General features: G+C 44.2%; 1 protein-coding gene across 4 annotated transcripts in view; it reads left to right on the forward strand.

Moving 5' to 3' along the window:
- rgs19 (regulator of G protein signaling 19) overlaps nt 1-13,227 on the forward strand; it is a 56,488-nt gene that overhangs the window by 36,446 nt on the left and 6,815 nt on the right. The window contains exons 3-4 of one of the 4 annotated variants that reach the window (XM_061734671.1): nt 8,953-9,110; nt 12,519-12,605. In XM_061734671.1, the coding sequence (XP_061590655.1) occupies nt 8,953-9,110; nt 12,519-12,605 (245 nt within the window). Of the gene's footprint in view, nt 1-8,911; nt 9,111-9,216; nt 9,336-12,506; nt 12,606-13,227 lie in introns of those variants that run through there. The other 3 variants (XM_061734673.1, XM_061734674.1, XM_061734675.1) reach the window with 3 other exon arrangements.

The following is a 13,227-nucleotide window of genomic DNA, read 5'->3' on the forward strand; positions in this document are numbered from 1 at the left end:
ACATGTTTGCCCGTTGTTGCGAAGTCTTTTTCAAACCTCGCCAGAATAAAGGCTGATTTATGGTTCCCGTTACACCAACGCAGAACCTACGGCGTAGGTTACGCGGCGACGCGCTCCGTACGCCGTACCCTACGCCGTACCCTACGCCGTAGGCTCTGCGTTGGTGTGACGTGGAACCATTAATCAGCTCCGGAGCCGGCAGGCTGTTTTGATCCCGAAATTTTCGCAGCAAATTTCTTAACAGGCGTAGCTACAACTGTTAGATTTCATCTATTAAACCAACATTTATCTTCCTAAATGATTTATTTCAGCCAGCAGTAATTCTCCACAGAGCTGCAGGTTTCTCCCCGGGACGACGGTGCAGGTTGACCCGGCGATCACGTCTGTATTCCGGCTGCTGCTGCTCCGAGAAACATCGAAAACATCCCAGAACATTTCTTAACAGGCGTTATTTGGATAAACTGACCCCAGGTTGGGGATCTTAACGGTTACTTTTACGCCTGAAAAAATATTAAAACTTAATAAAGTGGCCTATTAACAGCGCTACAGCGGAAATTAAAACAGCTTTTGGCTCTCAGCTTCCTGATATGGTGTGACGTATGTGCAAACGTAACTACGCAGTCGCTTACATACCCCAACGTAAACCACGCAGTGACGTAGCACGCAAAATTTAGGGGTAGTGCTGAAATGTAGGGGTAGTGGGGGTATTGGGACAGGCCCCTGAAAAGATTTAAAGGGCCCTAAAATTTGTGGCTTGAATTTTAGGGGTAGTGGTAGTGAGTTAGGGCTAGTGGTAGAAAGTAGGGGGTGTATTGAGATTAGCCCTTACAACCAGTTATGAATCTCAAAGATCCATGATATGCAGCATCCAGTAGATGTAGGGAGTGAGTAGAGGCATTCATATAAACAACATCGCCATAATCCAGGAGTGGCAAGAAAGTGGCTGCGACAATACGTTTTCTTGCATTAAAAGAAAAACAGGCTCTATTTCTAAAGGAAAACCCCAGCTTTAATTTAAGTTTCTTCAGTAATTGGTCAATATGGCATCTAAAAGAAAGGCTATCGACCAATGTTATGCCAAGGTATTTATAAGTGGCCACGGACTCAATATGGGTACCTGAGCAAACATAATACAGGAGAAAACAGCAGGCAACCTTCTTTATATTTAAAAAGAACATAGACTTAGTTTTACGTGAATTTAGAACTAGCCTGAAATGAGACAATTGTGCCTGAATGGTGTCAAAAGCAGAATGCAGATCTTTGAACACCTGAGTGACAGAAGATGTGTAACAATAGACAACAATGTCATCAGCATAAAGATGTACATGTGCATTTATGTTTCGGCCTACCCCATTAAAATAAATAATGAAAAGAGTGGGTCCTAAGACGGAACCTTGTGACACATCAATTATACTGTTTAGGAGCCCGGAGCTAAGACCATTGGACTGCACACATTGCTTGCGGCGGGAAAAGTAGTTAAGAGAAACCAACCAACAGCATGGTCTGACATTCCAATGGTAGACAGTCGCTGACATTAAATACTCTGATCGACAGTATCAAATTCCTTTGAAAGATCAATAAAAAGGGCAGCGCGGTATTTCTTGGCATCCATGGCTTCCACAATATAATTTACCACCTTAATGGCAGCAGTTGCTGTACTAGGCTGCTTCCTAAAACGTGACTGAAAAGGAGATAAAATATTGTTCAAGCTCAGCTAGTCCTTGACCTGGTCTTCACCAGCCTTTCAAAAATCTTTGCTAAAATCGAGAACTTGGAGATGGATCTATAATTATTCAATAAAGTGGGATCAGCCCCTTTCAGGAGAGGGTGGACAATGACGTTCATCTGGATAAAAAGATTAAAAATTTGAGATACTGGTTGAGCTATAATACGTGTAGCCACACGTAAAAAGTAGGGACAGAGATTATCAGGGCCCGCTGATTTTCGAGGGTCTAGGTCAGGGGTCGGCAATCCGCGGCTCTAGAGATGCATGCAGCTCTTTAGCGCCGCCCTAGTGGCTCCTGGAGCTTTTTCAAAAATGTTTGACCTTTTTTTTCCTTTTTTTAATCTTTTTTCCTTTTTTCTCTTTTTTTTCTTCTTTTTTTCTTCTTTTTTATCTGTTTTCTTTTTCTTTTTTCTTCCTTTTTTCTTTCCTTTTTAATCTTGATATTTCAACTTTTTTCTCGAAATTTTGACTTTTTTCTCAACATTTCGACTTTTTTCGCAATATTTTGACCTTTTTCTCAACATTTCAACTTTTGTCTCAAGATTGTACTTCAACATTAATTTTGACATTTCGATTTTTTTCTCGAAATTTCAACTTTTTTCTCGACATTTTGACTTTTTTCTCGAAGTGCATAATGAAAAAAAAAAAAATCTTTTTTTTCTTCATTCTGAGGCTTATACAAGACTTTTTTTTTGCGGCTCCAGACATATTTGTTTTTTGTGTTTTTGGTCTAATATGGCTCTTTCAACATTTTGGGTTGCCGACCCCTGGTCTGGGTCTTTTGAGGCTGTAAGAACGTCTTTAATAGAGAGGGCTGGGCTAACAAGAGGGAGAGAGGGTGAATTACCATCACATGAAGAGCCAAAAAAGGAGCTCGGGGCTATGAAATGTTTGTTAAAACAGTTTAGCATTTCAGTTTTATATAGACATTTCAGATATATAATCAACAACAATGTTAGGCAGCAGCTCTCAAAAGCAAGTATAAGCTTGAAGCTTGGCATAAAAGTAGCCAATCAGCCGCGAGGCCCGACTTCCTTGCATTGGCCCAGAGCTGATTTCTCTTATGTAGAAGATTAGTGTTTTCAGCAGTAGGGCTCTCTCGTCCATTCACGATGAAGAGGAGCATGTTTGTCCATAAAATAGCTAAAACTTTTAAGTTTGGACAAAAACTGTGTGCAATGTATGTTTGTGTGTGTTATTTTAACAGGGATGGCTCTCCAGTTGTGCACGTTGGAGGTTGCCGGTCAATCCCAAATTGATATTGGTGCGTACTCGTGTATTCTTGTGTATGTTTGAGCACAATACTCATCAGTGTGAGCGTGCTCTCAGACAGGCTTCTCCTTATAAGGAGAGGAGAGGAATTTGGAGGTTGATATGGTTTGCGGCTCAGCCCTCTAGTAAAAGAAACAACTTTAACACGTCACCTCTGTGTACTGTTAGGCTGGATTTATAAACCCACGTTTTGTTTGGAGGTAGGGGGGGTGGAAGTGACTGCTGTAGATGAAGAAAGAGTGTGTGAGATTTTGCAGAGTGAAAGATCAGTGAAAGAGGAGACAAGGTCTCTGTGTGCGAATGTTAAATTACACATCGCACCATGTCAGGGCTTGAGTTCAGTGAATCTCCAATACTCCTCGTTCTGTGGTTTGAATCTTTATAATGCATCTGTAGTCAATATGAGAATTAGAATATCCAGAAAAAACACAAAGATCATGTGTGCATGGGTGTGTGTGTGTGTGTGTGTGTGTGTGTGTGTGTGTGTGTGTGTGTGTGTGTGTGTGTGTGTGTGTGTGTGTGTGTGTGGGTGTGTTTCCTTCACCAGCCCTCTTGGCAGTCTACTGTTTTATTGTTCCCCCAGTAAAGGAAAAAGTTTTTATTAATTAACCTCAACACACAGTCATTTTTATTGCCAGGTAAGGTCTGAGTTTCATCTTCAAGTGCTTCATGAATGTGTAGCGGAGATTATAACACAAATAACTCTTAAACACACACACACACACACACACACACACACACACACACACACACACCGACACCGACACACACACACACACACACACACACACACACACACACACACACACACACACACACACACACACACACACACACACACACACACACACGCACACACACACACACAGAGGGAGTATGCACCAATGTAAAAGAGGCTAATTTCTGCTACAAGAAAAATGTTTCTTGTCAATTAGAGACAGATGTTCACGTTGCAGTCCGGACACCTACAGTACAACGTCTCTTTTCACCTTTTCTCCAATCGTTTTAAAGGCAAGGCAAGGCAAGGCAAATTTATTTGTATAGCACAATTCAACACAAGGTAATTCAAAGTGCTTTACATTGACATTAAAAGCGGCAAGACATAATTAGACAGTAAATAACAATGATATATATATGATTGAATAAGATGATAAGAAAAGAGGTAAAATAATAAAAAGCACAATCTGTTAAAAATAAGGGCAGTAGAATACAGCAGGTAAGTATTTAATTTAAGAGTACGCTTGAGTAAACAGTAATGTTTTTATCCTGATTTAAAGGATCTACAGTTGGAGCAGACCTCAGGTCTACAGGAAGTTTGTTCCACCGGTGAGGAGCAGAATAACTGAACGCTGCCTCACCTTGCTTGGTTCTGGTTCTGGAACCACAACAAACCAGATCCAGATGAACCTCAGGGGTCTGGGAGCTTCATAGGAACTAACAGATCCAGATGAACCTCAGGGGTCTGGGAGCTTCATAGGAACTAACAGATCCAGATGAAGCTCAGGGGTCTGGGAGCTTCATAGGAACTAACAGATCCAGATGAAGCTCAGGGGTCTGGGAGCTTCATAGGAACTAACAGATCCAGATGAACCTCAGGGGTCTGGGAGCTTCATAGGAACTAACAGATCCAGATGAACGTCAGGGGTCTGGGAGCTTCATAGGAACTAACAGATCCAGATGAACCTCAGGGGTCTGGGAGCTTCATAGGAACTAACAGATCCAGATGAACGTCAGGGGTCTGGGAGCTTCATAGGAACTAACAGATCCAGATGAACCTCAGGGGTCTGGGAGCTTCATAGGAACTAACAGATCCAGCATGGATTTTGGTCCAAGACCATTCAGGTCTTTGTAGACCAGCAGTAAGATTTTAAACTCTATCCTTTGACTAACTGGAAGCCAGTGTAGTGATTTCATGACCGGTGTAATACGGTCCACTTTCCTGGTGTAATATGGTCCAGTTTCCTGGTGTAATATCGTCCAGTTTCCTGGCGGCAGCGTTCTGGATCAGCTGCAGCTGCCTGATGGATTTCTTGTTAAGGCCTGTAAAGATGCCATTGCAATAATCCAACCTACTGAAAATGAATGCATGAATAAGTTTTTCCATGTCTTGTTTAGACAGAATCCCCTTAATTCTAGCAATCTTTTTTAGGTGGTAATAGGCAGATTTAGTGAAAAACTTTAGATGGCTGTTGAAGTTCAGGTCTGAGTCAATAATTACACCAAGATTTCTGGCTTGATTTGTAGCTGTCAATGACATGGTGCCAAGGTGAGCGATGATCTTTTCCCTTTCATTTTTAGGGCCAAAAATGATCACCTCTGTCTTTTCTGCATTTAGCTGGACAAAATTCTGGCACATCCACTCATTGATTTGGTGAATACAGTTACTCATGAGAGTAGGGGACTGTAGTCACGTGGTGACACTGAAATATAGAGCTGTGTGTCATCGGCTTAAGTATGGTAGGAAATGTTGTGATGTTCCATAATCTGAGCTAGCGGTAGCATATAGATGTTGAATAGAAGCGGTCCGAGAATGGACCCTTGAGGAACCCCACATGTGATCTTGGTTCTCTCAGACTCATGGTTTCCAATTGACACAAAGAAGGCCCTATCTTGTAAGTAAGATTTAAACCATTGAAGCACAGTGCCGGTAAGTCCCACCCACTTTTCCAATCTGCTGAGAAGAATGTTATGATCAACTGTGTCGAATGCAGCACTCAGATCCAATAATACCAGAACAGAGGATTTGCCTGCATCATTATTCAGATGAATATCATTTAGGACTTTGATGAGTAAAACTTGTATCTGTATTTTTCCAGGCCTCAACTTCTGACAGGACTGTCTCCAGCTCAGCTGATGTTTTTTTTAATTTGTTTTACTTGTTTTTGCAAGTTCCTTGTTAGGATGAGCGTTTTTTATTCATTCATTCATTCATTCATTCATTCATTATCTTACCCGCTTTATCCCTTGCGGGGTCACGGGGGTCTGCTGGAGCCTATCCCAGCTTATTTTAGGTGAGAGGCAGGGGTTACACCCTGGACAGGTCACCAGTCCATCACAGGGCCACATATAGACACACAAACCATGCTCACAATCACACTCACACCTACGGACAATTTATAATCACCAATTAACCTAATATGCATGTTTTTGGACTGTGGGAGGAAGCCGGAGTACCCGGAGAAAACCCACGCAAGCACAGGGAGAACATGCAAACTCCACACAGAAAGACCCCTGCCGGGCCTGGGAGTCGAACCGGGGACCTTCTTGCTGTGAGGCAACAGTGCTAACCACTAAGCCACCGTGCTGCTCTAATAGTGCCGCCCTGAGCGTTTTTTAATGGATAATTAACTCATTATCATATTCAAATATATCTACTTGAGGGAGGAGACAGGGTTCTGTATTTGATGGTTGTGGTTGTATTCATGGTGGTTCATGTTTGGTTAAGGGTGGTTCTGGTTACATTTTAGGATGGTTCTGGTTGTGTCTGGATGGTTCTGGTTGTGTCTGGGGTGGTTCTGGTTGTGGGTTGTGTCTGGGGTGGTTCTGGTTGTGTCTGGGAGGTTCTGGTTGTGTCTGGGGGGTTCTGGTTGTGTCTGTGGGGTTCTGGTTGTGTCTGGGGGGTTCTGGTTGTGTCTGGGAGGTTCTGGTTGTGTCTGGGGGGTTCTGGTTGTGTCTGGGAGGTTCTGGTTGTGTCTGGGGGGTTCTGGTTGTGTCTGGGGGGTTCTGGTTGTGGGTTGTGTCTGGGGTGGTTCTGGTTGTGTCTGGGACACAACCAGAACCACGGTTGTGTCTGGGGGGGTTCTGGTTGTGTCTGGGGGGTTCTGGTTGTGTCTGGGGGGTTCTGGTTGTGGGTTGTGTCTGGGGTGGTTCTGGTTGTGTCTGGGACACAACCAGAACCACGGTTGTGTCTGGGTGGTTCTGGTTGTGTCTGGGGGGTTCTGGTTGTGTCTGGGGTGGTTCTGGTTGTGTCTGGGGAGATTCTGGTTGTGTCTGGGGTGGTTCTGGTTGTGTCTGGGTGGTTCTGGTTGTGTCTGGGTGGTTCTGATTGTGTCTGGGTGGTTCTGGTTGTGTCTGGGTGGTTCTGGTTGTGTCTGGGTGGTTCTGATTGTGTCTGGGTGGTTCTGGTTGTGTCTGGGTGGTTCTGGTTGTGTCTGGGGTGGTTCTGGTTGTGTCTGGGTGGTTCTGGTTGTGTCTGGGGTGGTTCTGGTTGTGTCTGGGTGGTTCTGGTTGTGTCTGGGGTGGTTCTGGTTGTGTCTGGGGAGGTTCTGGTTGTGTCTGGATGGTTCTGATTGTGTCTGGGGAGGTTCTGATTGTGTCTGGGTGGTTCTGATTGTGTCTGGGTGGTTCTGATTGTGTCTGGGGTGGTTCTGGTTGTGTCTGGATGGTTCTGGTTGTGTCTGGGGTGGTTCTGGTTGTGTCTGGATGGTTCTGGTTGTGTCTGGGTGGTTCTGGTTGTGTCTGGGTGGTTCTGGTTGTGTCTAGTGTGGTTCTGGTTGTGTCTGGGTGGTTCTGGTTCTGTCTTAGGAGGTTCTGGTTGTGTTGGGGATGGTTCTGATTGTGTCTGGGTGGTTCTGATTGTGTCTGGGGTGGTTCTGGTTGTGTCTGGGGTGGTTCTGGTTCTCTCTCTGTCTTATAGCAGCTTCTTGTCAGTAGCTAGACTCTTTTCCTCCATTATTTCCCCCATGGTCACATGATGGGGGAATGACCTACCAAACTCTGATCTGCAGGTCTGGACCTACTTTTAAAACCAAGCTAAAGACTCAGCTCTTTAAGGAGAACTTCTGCATCTAGTACACTTCTCTACTCATCAGAATTAGTTAGAAGATTTTCCCAGCTCCTTGCATGACTAAGCACTGAGTAAACTGCATGCACTTATGACAAGATGATTGTATGATGGTGTCTTTTTAGACATAGTTTATTGTATAAGGGGACTGTTGTGTTGGGTGGTAAGGGAACACAAAAAACAAAAACTTAGGCTGCTTTCAGACCTGTGGCCCGTTTGTTTTGTTCCGATTCAGGGGCTAAATCGATACAGTTGTTCCGTTTCTCGTTCGTGGGGTTTGTGTTCACAAGGCAACCATCTGTACCATTTCAAAGCTGATAACAAATGCCATGCACGAACCAACTGTTCTCTGATTGGTCAAATGAACGCGGAAGGAGTTTCCTCTTCCGCACCCCGGGATAAACAACAAGCCCCTTTCACAGAGAGGGCGCAAAGCGCAGACCACCGTCGGCTTTAGGCTGATTTATGGTTCCGCGTTACACCAACGCAGAGCCTACGGCGTAGGGTATGGCGTAGGGTACGGCGTAGGGTACGGCGTAGGCTCTGCGTTACACCAACGCAGATGCTACGGTGTAAGGTACGGCATAGGCTCTGTGTCCATTTAACGCAGAACCATAAATCAGGCTTTACCCATTCATTTACATGCGCTCGGCGCAGAGCGGAGCTCAGCGGCGGGCGAGAGGCCGCTGAGGGTTTTCGCTGCGCTAACTCTGCCCAAATTGAACATTTTTTAATTTCACCGTGCTGCGCTGGGACGACATCTCGGCACGTCCAATAGGAGAGAAGGTGGTGGAGGCTGCACCGACTCCTCTCCTTGCACCGCGGTCGCACAATGAATGGAGTTGTATCGGTTGCTGTGTGGATTATGTTCTCACTACAAATAAAAAAAATGAACCGTTTCAGGTCTGGAATGGAATCGGGCCGAGACCACCTCTCCTAGGAGATCTCGGCTCGCTTGTTTTGTGCCGTTTCCGAGCGTGATTGCTGTGTTCACATGTACCAAACGAACCGATCTTTAGGGGGAAACGCTTTCTGTTCCGGAACAACTGCTCCAAACGGGACAGGTGTGAAAGCTCCCTAACATACTTCATCCTCAGATCAGTCTTACCCCAATTTTATTCTTTTTACAGTGAAGCAATAAACAACTGAGCAGATATCTGTCTCTGCACAGTACACAGGTCCGATCCCGGCCCTGCAGGTGGGGAGGGGTCACAACCAAACCTCCGCTCTGACTGGGATGAGAGCTGGGCGGGACATGACCACTATCCACCATTCCCACCGGCCCAATCCCTGCTGCCTCTGCTGGTGTTGCTGTTGCAGCTGCTCATGGTAAGACAATCACACATATACATAATAACGCAAGCACACAGAGACTAGCAGAGAGAGAAAGATCACATCATTATCACAACCAGCCCAAGGCTGGATGGAGAGAGGAATCACCCCGACTGAATGCCTCGCCAGCCGGCACGACCTCCCATGGCCGACCTGGAAGACCCAGGGGAGACGCTCGGCTCTCATGAAAGCATGGACCTACCAGACAGAAGATACATGCAGGTGTGGAGCAGTACAGTCAATGACTACGTTTACATGCAGTCAAAATTGGGGTTATTGCTAATATTCCGGTTACTGAAACATTGGGAATATTCCGTTTACATGGTAATTAATCATTCAGGATATCTGGATCAAACCAGCGACGCACGGAGAACGTGATGACACAATTCCCCTAATTTCTGCTTCTTCTTCCTGTATCCAAATTCAAAACAAATGCTGCTTCGCGCAACTTTTCTCTCACCTTCTTGTAAATCTTCTATCCCGGTACTTTCTACCGTCTACAAATGCAGAAATGTTCATATCCTTCATTACATTTATGAAGTGATTAGTCTCCTCCTGGTCTTGGTTTCTCCGTGTTTAGAAGAACTTCCTGGACTCAAAAGACCAGGATTCCTTGTGAACAGAGCATGTGCAAAAAACAAATTCCTGTTCCGTTTGATGGGGATATTCCGTTTGGCGTTTACATGACCCAATATTCGGGTTTTAAAAGGAGTAACCCAGGGCTCATATTGGGGTTTTTAAAAACCCCAATATGAGCAAATTCTGGTTATTCAAAGGGGTTATTGGTGTTTACATGGCCGTGCAAATTCAGGTTATTGCCAATATTCGGGTTTTAAAAGGGTTATTGATGCATGGAAACGTAGTCGGTGTCCCACCTACTGGACTCTTCCGATGCCCCCGAGTGCAGCCCCCTCCCGGGACCTGGCAGAACCGCCCCCACGGCTGTGACCTGCACCGGATACTGTCAGAACCACATCTGAGATTGAAACAGACTCGAAAAGAAGAAGATTACCACAACTCGTTAACGAATGCATTTATTTCATTTATTTAAGGGTCTGTTTCAACAGGAGTTAAGCCTGAATATATGGCTCTGCGTTAAATCAACGCAGAGCCTACGCCGTAGGGTACGCGGCTACGCGGGAGTCTCTCCGTAGCCTACGCCGTAGCCTGACGTGCAAAATGGAACTGCCGTATTTTCCGCACTATAAGGCGCACCTAAAAGCCTTAAATTTTTTCAAAAGCTGACCATGCGCCTTATAATCCGGTGCGCCTTATATATGGATCAATATTGAGCCGCAACTTCACCCTCTTCTTGAAGTGATTTTTCATCAGATCAGCCTTCCGCATCAGTTCCGAAACAGCTTTTTTTCTCTCTTCTCCCTCTGGATATTTTTCAGCAAAGGCTCTGTGTGTATTGTTGAAATGTCTTGCGACATTTGAGCGTTTATTGTTAGACAGTTTTTCTCCACAAATGAGGCATACTGGTAGGCCACTCTCATCAAAGGTCATTTATTTTCCCAAGCCACAGTATAAGGATGAAAGAGCCGCGGGTTGAGACCCTTGGTCTAATGGATGATAACGTAACCCCAGCCTCTACTGGAGCGCCTTAGAATGCGGTGCGCCTTATATATGGAAAACGTTTTAAAATACATCATCATTGAAGGTGCGCCTTATAATGCAGAAAATACGGTACGCGTGGAGGCGACGCAGACCCAACGCAGACCGAGAGGGCTGTGATTGGTTTGCTTGGTAGCAACACATTTCCTGTTCTGGTTCGTGAAGCAGTCGGGAACTTTCAGCGCTTTTTTCTTCGTGTGTGTGTGATTTTTTTTTAGGGGGTTGTTGTGGTTTTTTGCACAATAGCTGTCCTTATCTCTTTGATTCACTGCGACCGGAAAAGCCAGAAGCTAAACAAAGTATCAACTAGCACTCTGGGGGGGTACTGCACCGCGGAGAAATGGAGTGACGGAGAAGTCCGAAGGTTCACGACGGCGTCACGGTGACGGCGTAGGCTCTGCGTTGGTTTAACGCAGAGCCGTAATTCAGGCTTTAATCTCTCCTACCAAAGTGAACAACCTGGAGAATGTTCTTTCAGGCTTTTCCACCCTCACCTGCCAACATCATAGTTAAAAAACGGAGTTGTATCGTTAAATGTTGGTGTTTGGTGTTTTCAGAGCAGAACATTTAGAAGTCTCTGCTGGATCACATGACTAATGTTGTGCCAGTGGAGCAGCTTCTTAAGGCTTTGTTCAAGTAGCTCTGTCCTGTTGTCATTTGCAATCATCTTTTCTGATATTGGAAGTTTGTAGGAAACACAAGCAGCCCAAGTTGACCAATAAGGCTCTTTACTGAATTTTCTAGGTGTTCCACATCAGCTGCAGCAGAGGCATTAGCTTTGTTTCTGGGATACATTCTAGTTAGATGCACCGTCACTTCTTTTTTCACTCTCCACGAGCAGATGTGATTTGATGAAAAATGGGATGATGCTCTTTTGTGTCAGATTAGAGCAGACATTCTTCATAGTTTATTTATTTTATTTTTTTAAGATTTTTTTGGACTCTAGTGGCCCTTTATTCAAGCTGCAGATATGAAAGGGGTAGAGAGAGAGATCGGGGATGACATGCAGCAAAGTGCGCAGGCCGGGATTGGAACCTGCGACCGCTGCAGGAGGACTGTAGCCTCTTAACCCACTGTGCCACCGAGCGGCCCATTCTTGATATAGTTTGAATGAAAATGGAAAATAGTTGTGAATGTATTTGTTTTCTCTTTGAAAACCTCCAATCATATTTATATGTCTGGATCTGACATATAAATCCAAATCAGAAAAGTTGGGATGATATGGAAAGTAAAAATTCAAAACAAAAAACAAAAAAAACAACACTGATCGTTACATTTGTTTTGACTTTCATTTTTTTTTCAGACAGTACGGACCCAATTTTTTAATTGTTTTTCTCATCAACTTCATGCCATTTGTTAATCAAAATCTGCTATGGATTTCAGGCCATTGCAATAAAAGTTGTGACTGTAAAGTGTTGACATGGATACTGCTTTTGTACCAAATCATCACCAGTCCCCTATTAAAATAACTTTATTAAAGTATTCCTTCTTTTTTACCACCTTGCTAGCTCTAAAAGGCTCCTTTGTTCATCATCCCTACATGAAAACTAATTAATTATGGCTCATTTTTTCTATTAAACATCATAGACACACAGTTGCAGACACTTTAACCTAATTGATTTGACTGTTGTTATTGGCTATAATCAATCTGTGACTATAGTTTTGACAGCAGTCTCTGTAAGACTTGGTTTATTGTTTATCATGTTGTGTAAGTGTGTGAGCGTTTGTGTTGCGTTGTGTTGCGTTTCCTGTCTGAGAGCCGTTTTATCATGTCAGTCTCACCGTCAGGAATGAAGAGGAACGACGGAGGCAGAGGAGGAGAAAAAGAATATCACAAGAAACCAAGATGGAGCTCATACTAAACTATGAAGTTTGGTGAGTTTTCAGCCTGAAACACAGTCTGAGTCTGTGTGGATAATAACAGGACTTTTCCAGGGAGATGTATGTTCTTCAAAAAGCAGTTGCAGGCAGCAAGGACCTGTGTAGCACGTCTCGCTGCTGCGGGGTCACAGCCAGAACAGCGGACACAGGGATCGGTGCAGAAACGTTTTTATTTTTAACGTTTTTAGAGGCAACGCGTGCACCAGCACTTCCAGCAGGGCTTCACTCAGGCTCCGCTCTGCTTCTGTCCTCCCTCCGTCTCCAGGGCCCGCACGCTACTGAAATACACAGAGAGTGATTAGACACACCTGTGCACCATCAGCTGTTCCAGCCGCGTCACCTGTGCACCAATCCTGCACCCTGCCACACACATCTATTAATATTATATGATATGTAATAACTCTAATGATAATATTAGAATATACAGGACTGTCTCAGAATATTAGAATATTGTGATGAAGTTCTTTATTTTCTGTAATGCAATTAAACATACAAAAATGTCATACATTCTGGATTCATTACAAATCAACTGAAATATTGCAAGCCTTTTATTAATTTAATATTGCTGATCATGGTTTACAGTTTAAGATTAAGATTCCCAGAATATTCTAATTTT

The sequence above is a fragment of the Cololabis saira genome, chromosome 12, assembly GCF_033807715.1.
Source record: "Cololabis saira isolate AMF1-May2022 chromosome 12, fColSai1.1, whole genome shotgun sequence".
NCBI classification, from domain to species: domain Eukaryota; kingdom Metazoa; phylum Chordata; class Actinopteri; order Beloniformes; family Belonidae; genus Cololabis; species Cololabis saira.